We start from the raw sequence: 13557 nt of genomic DNA, 5'->3' as shown, positions 1-13557 counted from the left end.
TCTTGAAAATTTTGGTCAATGTCAAACAGAATCAATATGATCACAAAAAAATTTTCATGAGAAAACTATTTTTCTTATAGCCAAAATAAATATTTTTTATAGAAATAATTGTTCTTGAAATTAAATTTTTAAAAATATATTTATACGTCAAAATAACTTGCCAATTTTTTTTTGAATATTGACAATATAACGTTTATCTGTAGTAAAATCAAGTTTTTCAAAAATCAATCATTGAAAATTTTAAATTTTAATTTTTTTGGTAAAAATTTCAGAAAAAATATGTAACTGTTGAAAAATTTCAATTTTTTTTTCTATTAACAGATAACATATTTGTTTATCACAGAAAATTTAAACTAAAGAAAATCGAATAGAAAGTATACAAAAATTAATTTTGCTAGTAATGTTAACAAATCAAACAAATTAATTTCTAGCAATCAAATCCCTAAAAAAATTTAACAGGTTAAAATAGATTTTGGAATCCAATATAGATTTTACCTATTGGATTGATCAGATATTTTCTAGGAATATAATTTTTTAATACTTTTGCAATTTGGTCTCTATGATTTCTAATATACCAAGTAGGCACTCCATAATATCTAAAATTTGAAACTTGTAAGAAGCTTGAATTTGAGCATTTATTATACTTTTCTAACATTTCTATTTGATCTTTTTTTTCTTTTTTTTTTTTAAATTTTCAACCTTAATTTTATCAAATTCTTCTAAGGGACATGCATATGCTAAATTAACTCTTAAGTCAATGTTATCTTTTTCTTTTTTTTTACATACTTTGTTTCTAGCTTGCACAATGATCTAGACAACATTGTAATACCTTCGTATAATTGGTTATGAGGAAGTTGACGTAACTCACTTACCGTGTCGAATTTGTAATTGGATGCTTCCCCTTCATCTCTCCTTTCCTCTAAAGTAGCTTTCCCTTCATTGATGCTCTCCTCTTGGTAGTCGGCTGTTAGTGCTAGTCCAACGTTTTCTTCGTTCTCGGACTCTTCAGACGACAATTCGCTTTAAGTTGCTTTGAGGTTCCTTGGCTTGGACCTTCTTGACCGTTTGCCCTTTTCTTTTCCTTTATTCATCAATCTGGGCAGTTGTCTTTGATGTGCCATTTTTCATTGCGTTATAACACCTTACCTTCCTTTTTCCCCGAAGAAGCTTCTTAATGTATGTCTTATTAAACTTATTAGTTTTAAAAAACTTATTGAACTTTCTTACCATGTATGCTTCTTCATCTTTGTCAGGTGATAACTCTGAATTTGGTTCGTTCTTCTTAGCTTTTAAAGTGATGTTATTTGACTTTTTTGTATTTTTAAATCTTGAACATCCAGATTCGTGTAATTCCAAAATTAAAAATAACTCTTTAAAGTACTTACTCCAAGTTCTTCGAGATGTTGTAGGAATCTACTATTTATGTTTAGTTAGGGGTTCTTGGAAATGCATTGAGTGCATATCTGAGTGAGTCTCGATTCGTTATCATTTCTCTGAGGTTGGTGAGTCCAGTTATCGGCTCTTTGAGCTTACATGCAGTTGAGCCACCTTTTCTCCCTTTTCCTTATGGAGTTTGGTTAGTTAATTTCGAAGCAGGTCTAGTTTGACCTCTGAGAGTTCTTTAGTAGAATCATAGATGCAGATCCGGTTGACTTGTTGGGGTCGGAGTACGCTCAACAAATTGAACTCTGTTTTGCCGTTGGCCACAAAGTTGGTTTGCTATTTCTTGTTCTATTGGTGCTTTTCCTTTTCTTCTTTGTTCTCACCCTGGGTGTTTCAAAATTATATTTAATTGTTAAAAGTATATTGAAATTGGTTTTGAAAAATACCTCCATTTGACGCTTCTAATGCACGAACTTCCCCTCAAACTTCAGCGGATGGATGCTTGATCCGACATCTTCTTATTGCTTTAGTCGACGCTTAGTCCTTCTAAGGCAGTTGAGCTCTGATACCACTTGTTGGATTAGGTACACTGGCTAGAGGGGGTGAATAACCATGCAATTAAAATTAGAACTTCTCTTGCTACTTACTTAGCCAGGGCATAATTAATTAAAAACGACATGTAAAGAAAATGTAAGTCTCAGAATTTACTTAGTTTACAACCGGGGAGGTTGCTAATTCAAAACAAATGAAAGTGCACTAAGAAAACTCCTCCTGCGACAAAGGTCGGAGGCGAAGTAGTCTCGTATAGCAATTGAAAGCTCAAAACGAAATACAGAAGTTAATATAAAGTGTGTTCAAGAACTCCTAGCTTTGGGGTACTATTTATAGCCCACTGGTCAAAGTGATCGTTTGCTGACGTGGCATATCGGAGGCGCCTCAAACACTTGGAGGCGCCTCTAACTAGCTGAAATTCGATCCATGCACAATGGTGCTTTCCACTATTTATCCGCTCGACAACGACTCCTTGGCATCGGAAGCACCTCCTAGGCGCCTCAAGTAGTGTTCATGCGAGGCGCCTCCCGTCCAATCTAAGGCGCCTTGAATGATCAATTTCAGCATTGACCATTCTTCGTTCCGCTCACTTGGTGATGCTCCGGTCGTCCAGAGTTGAATTCACCCGAACCTAACTTTAACCTTCTCCTTGAGCAGACTACCTCCCGGCTTCTCGTCCCTCGGATGCACTGCGCGCGTCCTTTTCGCTCCAACGACGTACTCTTCCGTAGCTCCTCGTCCCTAAGATGCACTGAACTCGTTGGCTCACTCCCCGTGACATCCTTCTCGCTCGCTATGTATTCCCCTCGACTTTTTGTTATTCTAAGTTCTTGCACACTTAGACACAAGACATAAAAACACATAGGATCTAACTTATCTCGGTTGATCAACGTCAAAACTAATTCGGGGTACTTACAACCACCTCTTGTGCCATGGACCGAAATGCTAGCTTGGAACGAAATTTCAAATGTTGACTTTCCAATCATTGTTATGTATATTTTGGTCTATATTTCCAACCACATAGTTTATGCTTTTAGTATTAGTAGTCACCAAATCAAACACCCTTTGAGCTTTTGGAATAGGTTGTTGGGTTGGTTTTGTCCGCAAGTTGGGCTTGGGTTAATTTAATCCAGCATCCTAATCACATGAGGGGCTAGGGGATTGGAGCAGTGTTAAGAATATGAAGTATAGGACTACAGTTTACCCATTCAGCTTTGAAAACAGCAAGAAAAAAATCCATAAACAGATGACTTTCATACACCAGCAAACATAACCACCATACAGAAACAATCCAAGAGAAACAATCCCAACAACAATGTACACTAATAGTGTATGGTGGTTATCTTGGGTTGGTTATATGAGTTGCTGGAAGCACTACAATCAATTGACTTGCACACTGAACTTCCATGGAGATATTACTTTCACTGGTTTTTGGACCTTTTGTCTTGTACAAATCTCTTCTAGCGGTAATGTTGGATGACTAATCCTTTTGATTGCAGGGTTTATTGTATTTGTTTGCAGCTAAATTATGGAACTGTAATTTGTAGTTTATGATTTGTTTTAATTTTTATCTACATGCTTTTGTAATTTCTTCGTTCAGAATATGTTTAATTGCATGGTTGGTAGGAGTTTTGTGACAACTTGGACATTTATTTCAGTTCAGAAATGCCAAAATCAAAGTTTGCTGTTGAGCTTGATGCAGCTAATGGTACATGGCTCTCTCCTGATGTAGCTATATTTTCTTCTAAGACAGGAGAACTACTGTTGCTAACATTGATCTATGATGGAAGGTATTACATGCCAATTTTATGATTGTGTTTTGTTCTTCATATTTTTTTTTGATGTTCTGTCTTCTAAGCATTTAGTACACCTGATGAATGCCTTTATGGCTGCTCATAATAGATCTCTAGTTCTCTAACTTTCACTTGGGCTGGTTGTTTACCATCATCATCAGCCTGTGTTTATATCAACTATTTAGGTTGATTATATGAATCTTTGAACTCTATGCAAGGTTTCAATATGTAGTATTTAAATCAATCAAGACCTTCTTTTAATATAAAATTAATATCTTTTTTGGTCTCCTTTTGCCCCTTACTCTAATAGTTCTAATCTATGAATTAAGGAAAGGAATTTATTTGCTTTTCAACATGCCTATACCAGCTAGACTTGTTTTCTCCTATTATGGATTAGACCTACACCTAGTTGCTTGTGGATATTAGTTTTTTTGGTTATATTATTTCTAGTAACTCCAAACATTCATCATAGTATTCTTATGTTTACCTTATTAATTTTTTACGTGTTATTTCATAATATCCATACACTTTGTTTCATAAAGTTTATTAATAGCATTTGGTAAATCAGATGGATCAACTAGAAGGGCGAATAGACTTAGCATAAAAAATTCTTGCTAAATGCAAAATTCAAACAATATGTTAGACATCAGTGCACATGTGTCATAAGCAATCAATGTGCAGAAATGTAGCAAAAAGTAAAACTACTTTAGTTGTAATGAAAATTAAGTTTAGCAGCTGAAATAAACTAGTAGCAACAAACATAAAGAAGAGAGATAAAACAATGCAAACAATGCTAACAGACAAATTTAATGTTGTTTGAGTACCTTTCCTACTCCATGGCCTGTCACGTCAGTGCCACATTTCACTAAATGAATATCTCACTATATAAAAGGTAGCAATGATTCTCTTTACAAGATGACATGAGCAGATCTAGATCTCTAGATCACTTAAAACAAATAATAAATGCTCACAATTGTCCTACACAAACCTAACCCTGTGAAGAGAATTTTTGATCAATGAGAACCATTATAAGCAATGGAATTCGAGAAATGAGTGATTATTTGAGTGACACCCATCTAGAGGCTATTTATATGTAATTTCCAATGGAATTGTAAGATCTATCTTATCCACAAACTTTGGTAGACCAAAAATTGATAGTTGTTACCAAAACCCTAATAATTCTTGGGTAAATGATAATCAACTAGTTGACAAATACTTTTGATCACTAACTAAATAATATCTATCAATTTGAAAATTAAAAAGTCAAGAACTCATAAATTTATGGTCAACCAAAAATAAGTGTTTAGTCGACCCACCTTCTTCGAAAGTGGTCAAATGACAACATTCAAAAGTCACTTAACAACAACCTGACATTAACTCGACATTTCTGCCGTAAGCCTTTCTATCAATCTAAAATTTTCCAACTGGAACATAGAAATCCCTCGTTACTTAATTCAACCCAAATGATAAGGATGATTTGCATTCTAAAGTCCGTAGTTAACTAGATGCCTACCTACGTGTTCAAACCAAATTACATAAAATGGTCTTTGGGTCTTAAATTCCAATTCAAGCTCTTAAAATTCGCTTCATGCTCGAGTCAACACGTCCATCATTCTAACTACTTACTTAATTCACTTTAACCAAATTTGTCAAACATCAAAGTTCTTGAGGGATTAACATCGTCTCAACTATATTAACTTTTTTTCTGTTACTCCCTAACAGTTGAAGACTTCAATCCATAAAGGATGACTTGATATGTCTTACCTCAATCTTATAAAACTTTCTTTTAGCTCATAAGGTAATGGGGATTAGAAGACTTCGAAAGGTTTCTCTATTTTCTTCATCCATTATTTTTGTGTCATAATGATATCTTCATTAATATTGATTTCTTGTTGAATGATAAATTTATCTAAAACTCTTCTACGGATTCCATGTGCATCCTTATTTAAGTATTCCATTGCATTCATATTTTCAAATTTTGTATTCTTGTATTAAATCTTTATGTTTATCGAGTTTTTCTTTAGAATTCAGTTTTCCAATTTATCTAATTACATTCTCATCAATTAACACATTAGCGTCCCTAAGCCCGCTAAACTTTCTTTCTTTCTTTCTTTCTTTCTTTCTTTCTTTCAGGGTTGTTCAGAGACTTGAACTTATGAGATCAAAGGCTTCAGTTTTGACCTCGGTAGGTTTTATTTGTTTCTGTTTTTAGTTTTATGCTAAGATAAATTTGAAGTTTTGTCTCATTTTTATAGCTTAATTTTGCTGACTCAGTTTGTTTCTACAAGGGCATCGCAAAAATAGGCAGTTCCTTCTTTTTCCTCGCTAGTCGTTTGGGAGACAGCCTTCTCATTCAATATAGTAGTGGAACATCAAGTCTGTCTTCTGCAAATATGAAAGATGAGGTACTATTTTGAAGATACCTTTGTTAATATTTTGCTATCTATCATTATTACTTAATAATGCCTGAACATAGTTTCTTGTGATAGTTTTATTTTATTGTGCTATTCCCATCTAGGGCCACTTTTTGACTCTGACCCACCCTAACTTTACATGCATCTTTTTGTTTATTAACCTGTACCATACTGAGCTTAAGTAAAAATCTAATTTGCAATTTAGTAGTTTATATGCATTTTATCCTACAAGGAAGAGAACAATCAGAGAAAGAAGACAAGTCTGGATAAGTAGTAGGGAGAGGTGGAAGAAATTATTCCCTCATTTGTGTTTCATTGGAAGGATTGAAATTAGGCAAAATTCTTCCCTATTTTTCCTTGGAGGGGAACGAAATGTGAAATATATATATATATATATATATATATATATATATATATATATATATATTGCAACTATCACTTTCTACATGATTTTGGTTTAAGAGTTCTTGCGGAAAATTGTGATAAATTTTCTTGTGGTGTCTCTTCGTTCACCTTTAGCCTTCCAAGGAAACAGAGAGAAGTGAGTCCCACCTTTCATTTCTCTTGACTCGTTTCACTCGTACTTTCTTTTCCGACAGGAAACATAGGCTCAATGTTGTTTATTAAACATGGATTTGTATTTAGTCTACCTTTACAGTTCATTAGGGTGGTCTATTGTAAAGTCGAGGGGAAATTGTTGAATTTACTTTTTTTGTTTGGCTTTCATTTGCAATCTAGCTATGTATTTGTGAATAATACTATAATAAAACATGCATTGTCTTGTCTTTATCTTGCAATCAAGGCAGTCAAGCTTGCTTTGCTAGGATTAGACCACAAGGGTTCATAAATTATGAGTTTTCTTTTTAATGTAATTATTATATTCCAAACTCAATTGATTGTTGATATATTTTTCATCAAAATCATGTTGTTGTCTAATTTGTCATATTTAGTTGGGTCCTCAATTGCATAAAGGCAGCCCGGTGCACGAAGCTCCCGCCATGCGGGGTTCTGGGGAAGGATCCATTGTCCTTACCTTCCTTTTTGCAAGAGGTTGTTTCCAGGTTTCGAACTTGTGACCATTTTGGTCACATGACAACAATTTTATCGTTGCGCCAAGGCTCCCCTTCAATTGCATATGAGTTAGATTTTATTTGTGTGCGTAATGCTTAGGCTATTGGTCAAAAGAAGTCCATGTATTCTCTTTTAACCCACAATAACCTCTCAGTTGGACAAGCAACACCCTAACTGGTGGTAATCTTTATTTTGGCGACATATGAGGATTCTAGATTGAATTAAGCAATGAAGACTCTATTGTCAAAAACACTCTCTACTAGTCATATCTCCATTTGACCATAAGCTCAATGAAAAGATAATTCTTGTAACTAGGGAAAAGAAGGATTTGTTAGCCAATAAAATGGTAGGAGGAACAAAGTAACACGGTAATATAAGCAAAATATGTGATCAACTAACAGAAAAGTTAACACACACAATACGACACACCAACTGAATGTGCACACGACAACTCATATGCAGATGAGCTATCTTACTGTATTAACGCAACACACTAAGTAATAACACAAAGCATTAATGCAACACTTTATCACTATATCACCAGCCTCAAATCAAAGCATCAATGTTGCTTAGGGGTATCAAAGAACAACACAAATTATGCATTAATGCCACATGGAAGAGAAGTAGACCAACCACCAAGGACCACACAAATGTTGCTTCATCACACCCCGCAATGAATGATGAAGGTTGAAGGGAAGTAGACCAATCACCGAGGACGCCAACCTAATCATGAGAGCTGATCTTTATTCGGATTGTGGAGTCTAATCACCTTCCACAATAAAACATTTGATACTTATTTGGCAATTAACAAAAGTGAAGTGTGAGGCTTAGCAACAAAAGAAGAGGATGAGTGTGTATTACTGATACTCATCAACTTCTGTTAAAGACACCAAGTAACCCTTTTAATTTGTGTTTATCGAACCAGTTTAGTTCAGTTAAGCATTTTAGTTCACTATGATTTGACTGATTGAGCCTTATTTTATGCGCAAATGGAGCTTATCTCAAGTCTATTGACCAATTCACACCCAAAGAACTCGAGTAGCAATCTGTTGCACTCATCTAAGTCTCATTAAGCGTCAACTAAATAGAATCATATACCCGTGATTAATGAAATCAATTTATTTAAATTTCGGTTCACGATGCCCTGGGTATATCACACTCGTTCTATTTAGTTACTTTTATGAGAAATGTTTATATGGTAAATTGAATTTCTATTGCAAAGAAATGTTGAAGTATACAATTACCAATTATAATATTAATTTATAGTTCCATATCTATAAGTTTGTAGTTATGCGTTGTACAATTTTTGTTATATCTCAATCCTTAGTTAACTAAAATTGCTTATTTCACTGAGTAATTACTTGGAAATCAGAATAAAAGGGCAGCCCGGTGCCAATGCGGGTCCCAGGGAAGGGTCTATAACACACATCCTTATCTTTTTTTGTAAGAGGCTATTTTTGAGACTCGAATCCGTGATCTATAGGGCACACGACAGCAACTTGGGAATCAGAATAAGACTTGGAATAGATTTTATTTGTGTTTTGATGATTTGGACTGGGGTCACTAGTTACTAGGATTATGGTGAGCTCTAATTACTGACAAGAGGGTTGGTTTTGGGCTTGCGCTAGGGTCAATCCAAGCTTCTGGTTAAATTTTATTTGAACTGCATTGAATTGTTAACCATTTAGTGATTGCAGAATGAGATGAGGGAGGCAATTATTGAGGATAATAAGTTCTGGATTTTTTTTGTCCAAACATTCTTTACCAAGGTTTATATTTTGGTAGTTAATAATTTTTTATTGTTTTTGTTTTATTTACAGTTGCATGCATTGATGCTAGCTTACATCAGATTGATTATATATCTTTCTGTTGCATTTACTTCTTATTTCTTATTACCTTTTTTAAGCTTAGGATTGGCTTTGTACCAACATCATTGCAATTTTGTGAATGTTAAATTGTTTATTTGTTTTTTCTTCTGTTTGGTTCAACCATATTGCAGATTGCTGATAGTGAAGGTGAACTCCATTTGGCAAAGCGCTTATGCCGGACACCATCTGATGCTCTATTAGAGGTTGCTAGCTATGAGGAGCTTTCTCTATATGGAGCTACTAATACCTCTGAAATTGCCCAGGTTTGTAGTGGCTTGATTTTGTGTTTGTGTACTCTTGATAAATAAATTGCATTATCAGGATGTAGGTTTTTTTGACTTGTAAATTTTTATTATGGTGTGTCAAAATGACCCAGAGCAGAGTGTGTCTGTTTGGTAACATAAGCAATGCTGTAAGTTTCATTTGAACACGGACTATTTGAAAATAGTGTTCATCCAATTATGCTATAGCATTTTTATCATTCTCATCATGTTTTCATTTGTTTTCAAGGAAGTCATTTAAAACTATGCACATCCAGAAATCAGCTCATATTTGTACATGCTACTTGGAATTTTCAATTAAGAATGCTTTGTCTTTATTTGATATGCAGTTGCATGCAATTCATGTTTTATGTATGTGGCATATTGCATTTATTGCTATTCAATATTGCTTGAAATCATAAGCTGTTTGTTCTCTCTATTGAGGGTAATGCTTTCCCTATGACTTCCATATGCTCATCGTCCATGTGGCGCTTCTCTTTTTTTCCTCTTTGTTTTTCCCATATAAGTACATATTCCAACAGTTCGAGTGCTCTAATGTCTTCTTTATTCATGTTACATTTCGGTATCATGAGCATATCTTGCTCCATTTATTATGTTTCAGTTCAAAATCGTTATGTTTTTGTCACTGAATGCAGAAATTCTTCTCGTTTATTGTTAGAGATTCTTTGATCAATGTTGGTCCACTAAGGGATTTCTCATATGGCTTAAGAATCAATGCTGATCCCAATGCAACAGGAACTGCAAAGCAGAGCAATTATGAACTGGTTGGTTATTCTAATTTCTCTTACATCATTTTTTTAAGGCCATATTTCTGTTTTGAGCTTTGCCAATTTTCCATGATGCTCATTCTTTTTTTTTTTTTCCTTTTATCTTTCCTCTATTTCTTTGTAAGAACTTGAATTAGAAAGGTAAGATGTTCAGGTCTCTGAAAATGTAAGATGTTTGTGTCATGATGAATCATGTAAGATGGGAAACTTGCATTTGCACGAATGTGTTCATTAGTGTTAGCATGCATTACAGAATTTGTATAAATTGTATAACAACATCCAAAATAGAGCATTATTGTTTGTTAGATGTACAAGTTTACTGGTTGTGATTCTTTTATGAAATAATGGGGAAGAGGCACAATCAAGCTCACGGTGGTGTCCATAGGAAGAACCATGATTGAGAAAGGGAGAGGACCCAAGAGGAAGAGGGATAGACTGAGAGAGGGAAAAGGACTTAGGCCACCAAATAAGGGCGAGCAATAGGGATTGATCAGAGACCAATCATGCTAATGTTTTGGAGTGCTCGACAGGGGATGCTTGGAGGGGTGCCTGGGATGAGCGTAATTATCTTTTGCTACAAAAGGAGTGCTCAAGATGGGACGCTTGGAAGGAAATGCGAGAGCACATGAGAGAGAGATCGGGAGAGTTTTGGAACATGAGGCAATCCAAAGCCATGGGCCCAAATGCTTCACAAAATCAATTAAATAGGGCAATTTACCATATTATGTACCCAGCACTGAAAAATACCTAAAATACACACCTAACTTTCATATTTACCAAAATATGCACTTATTATCTAGAATACCCTTTTTCCTCATAAAAAATGACAAAAAAAAAACTCAAGAGAACTCCGGCCTTCGATTTTGAGTTCACGAGCATTTGCGACAGCGAGCTCACCATCAAGTTTGCTATCATTACGAAACCTTGGCCATGTCCAATCAGCCTTGACCGACTGCAAATTAGTGGCTAGGCGGCCGAAAAATCGCAGCTAGGAGATAATGGCTGACCTTGAAATCAAGGCTAGGTCGCGATTAGCAGCGAGTTGTAGCCTTGACTGTCTAGCAGCGATTTCGCTGTTTGGGATTTCGTGTCTGCTTGCGCCTTAACACAATTTCGCTGTTGGTCGAGACCACCAAGTGGCAAGGAAATTGTGGCCAAGGGCCATTATTTCATGGCTGCGACGAGCTCCATTGTGAGCTTGTGGTCTTGCCATAGTTCTCTTGAAATTTTTTCATAGTTTTAATTTGTTGACAATTTTTTTGCCATGGAAATGGGTATTTTGGGAAATAAGCTCGTCTTTTTTTGGTAAGCATAAAACTTAGGTGCATAGTTTGAGTATTTTTCAAAGTTAGGTACGTGATATAATAAATTGCCGAATTAAATATGATTGAACTGATTCAGACAAATTAGATTTTGTTCATCCCTAAATTGGTCCACTCAAGTCCAAAACAATCCTAATTTAAACCCACTCAAACTTAGCACAGTACCCGCCTAATGGTCCTTACCATACCATAAATCAAACCTTGAGATGCGCCAAAATAGATTTAAATTACTTTTGGGTCAAAGACCAACCCAATCAAATTGACTCAAACTCGAGTTCAGATCAAGTCCAACTCAGAATCAAAATTAATCCTCAAATAAATATATTTCATCAAAAACTAATCATTACACCTCAATTAACCTCAGTTGCTGCTATTTCAACAATTTACTCTTATTTTTATCTAGGTTATAACACACTGAACCTTTTTCTATGTTCCCTTCTCAAGATTCCACAACCAACCATTGCTTCTCATTGGTGCATCCTCATTTTGCCCTCTGTTGCTCTCCTCTTCATGCTGCCTTCTATGTGCTGTCAGTGTTGTCCTTGGGCAACTATGTAATTCCTCCTTGATGGTGGCTCCATGCACACTTTGGTCCACTTACACTGTGCCTTTATGCGCTCATGCACCCTCCTTGATCATTGCCAATGTACTGCCACCACTTGTGTCAGGACATAAGAATCCCCTATCAACACATATGAAGTGATGCTCTTGCATCATAAGAGATATGGTGGTTTTACCCTTGTTGAGCTCATATTGGTTTTTGCTTATGCTTCTAGTAGTATCTCTCACATGTTTCAGATGATACAAAACAAAACCTGAACTATGCTTGCATAGGTATATACGGCAGCATGAAGCACATTTTGTAATAGTTCTTACTGTTTTAAAATTCTCGTTGAGGCAAATCATGAAACCTTACAGATTGTAAATTCTCTCTAGGACAATTGGAAAAGGATGTAATATATGATCTCAAGCAATTGCAGCTTATATAGCTTAGCTGAGTATGTATGATATGATTAATTGCTTATGCACGAGACCAATGAGTTTATTGAAAGATATTATTAAGCAATTTAAGAAATCTCAGAATCTTATACGTTTGAAATTAACTGCATTGTTTCTAGTATGTGCACAACTATGTAGTTAATTTTATTGGCCAAGTCAAGAAAGAGAATACACTACTATTTTCTTGGCAATTTTTTCAAATGGAGCACTCATTCTAAATTCTAAGGCTGGCTTATACTATTCTTTCCACCAATTAAAATGATATGCTTGTAGATGACTTGTGTGATCCCATTATTAATACAATCAATATATGTGAGAACCTGATAAATTATTGGTTAATGATTTCACAACCTCTTCACATTGCCTAGCCTAATCCATTTGCACTCACTAATTCAGTAATATTTTTAGTACTTACTTACAAATATTTCCTAGCCTACTCCACAACCTGTTCAGTTAGGTCTATATAACTTTGAATTTTTACGGCAATAGTTTACAGCATCTTCATTATCTTCTTGTTAGATTATCTGTTCATAAAAATTCTGGCATTTCCATCTTCGTCAATTTCTTTATCTTTCTAAAATAATCAAGTTTATGAGTACTGATGTAATGCTTCATACCCATGATTCATGTCCAGGTGTGCTGTTCTGGTCATGGGAAGAATGGTGCTCTTTGTGTGCTTCAACAATCAATTCGGCCAGAGTTGATCACTGAGGTAAATCTTGTTTCACTATTCTCTCATAGTTTCTGGGTAGTGCTAATATTTGTTAATTTTTCTTGAAATATGATTTGATGCAGGCTTTTGCCTTCTTTATGTCTGTATCTTATACTAATACCTTCTGTAAAAACATCCCATTCATAAAATATTTACTTTATCAACAATTGCTTAGTTTTGTCGTTAAGAGAGCTAGGTTCATAGGGCTTCCAGACAAAGGTTGAGGATTCAAATCCATATAGCGACATTGTGTGGAGGGGTTTGACCTTGTCACTCCTGCCACGATTGGGGAATACACCTCGTGGGTAAGACTAAAAAATATTTTGTGGATCATTGGTGGCTTCATACTTCAATTGAAATGAGGCAAAAACTCCGTAGTTATTTTGTATTATTTA

At 35.1% G+C, this 13557-nt stretch overlaps 1 protein-coding gene across 3 annotated transcripts in view; it reads left to right on the top strand.

Moving 5' to 3' along the window:
* LOC122010129 (cleavage and polyadenylation specificity factor subunit 1) overlaps positions 1–13557 on the top strand; it is a 62353-nt gene that overhangs the window by 21587 nt on the left and 27209 nt on the right. For all 3 annotated transcript variants that reach the window (XM_042566557.1, XM_042566559.1, XM_042566558.1), the window contains 6 exons: positions 3594–3725; positions 5862–5913; positions 6017–6133; positions 9213–9344; positions 9998–10126; positions 13085–13162. In XM_042566557.1, the coding sequence (XP_042422491.1) occupies positions 3594–3725; positions 5862–5913; positions 6017–6133; positions 9213–9344; positions 9998–10126; positions 13085–13162 (640 nt within the window). The remainder of the gene's footprint in view (positions 1–3593; positions 3726–5861; positions 5914–6016; positions 6134–9212; positions 9345–9997; positions 10127–13084; positions 13163–13557) is intronic.

This window comes from Zingiber officinale, chromosome 8A, assembly GCF_018446385.1.
Source record: "Zingiber officinale cultivar Zhangliang chromosome 8A, Zo_v1.1, whole genome shotgun sequence".
In the NCBI taxonomy this organism is placed as follows: domain Eukaryota; kingdom Viridiplantae; phylum Streptophyta; class Magnoliopsida; order Zingiberales; family Zingiberaceae; genus Zingiber; species Zingiber officinale.
Note: the sequence above shows the minus strand (reverse complement) of the source record. Positions and strands in the feature narration are given on the sequence as shown.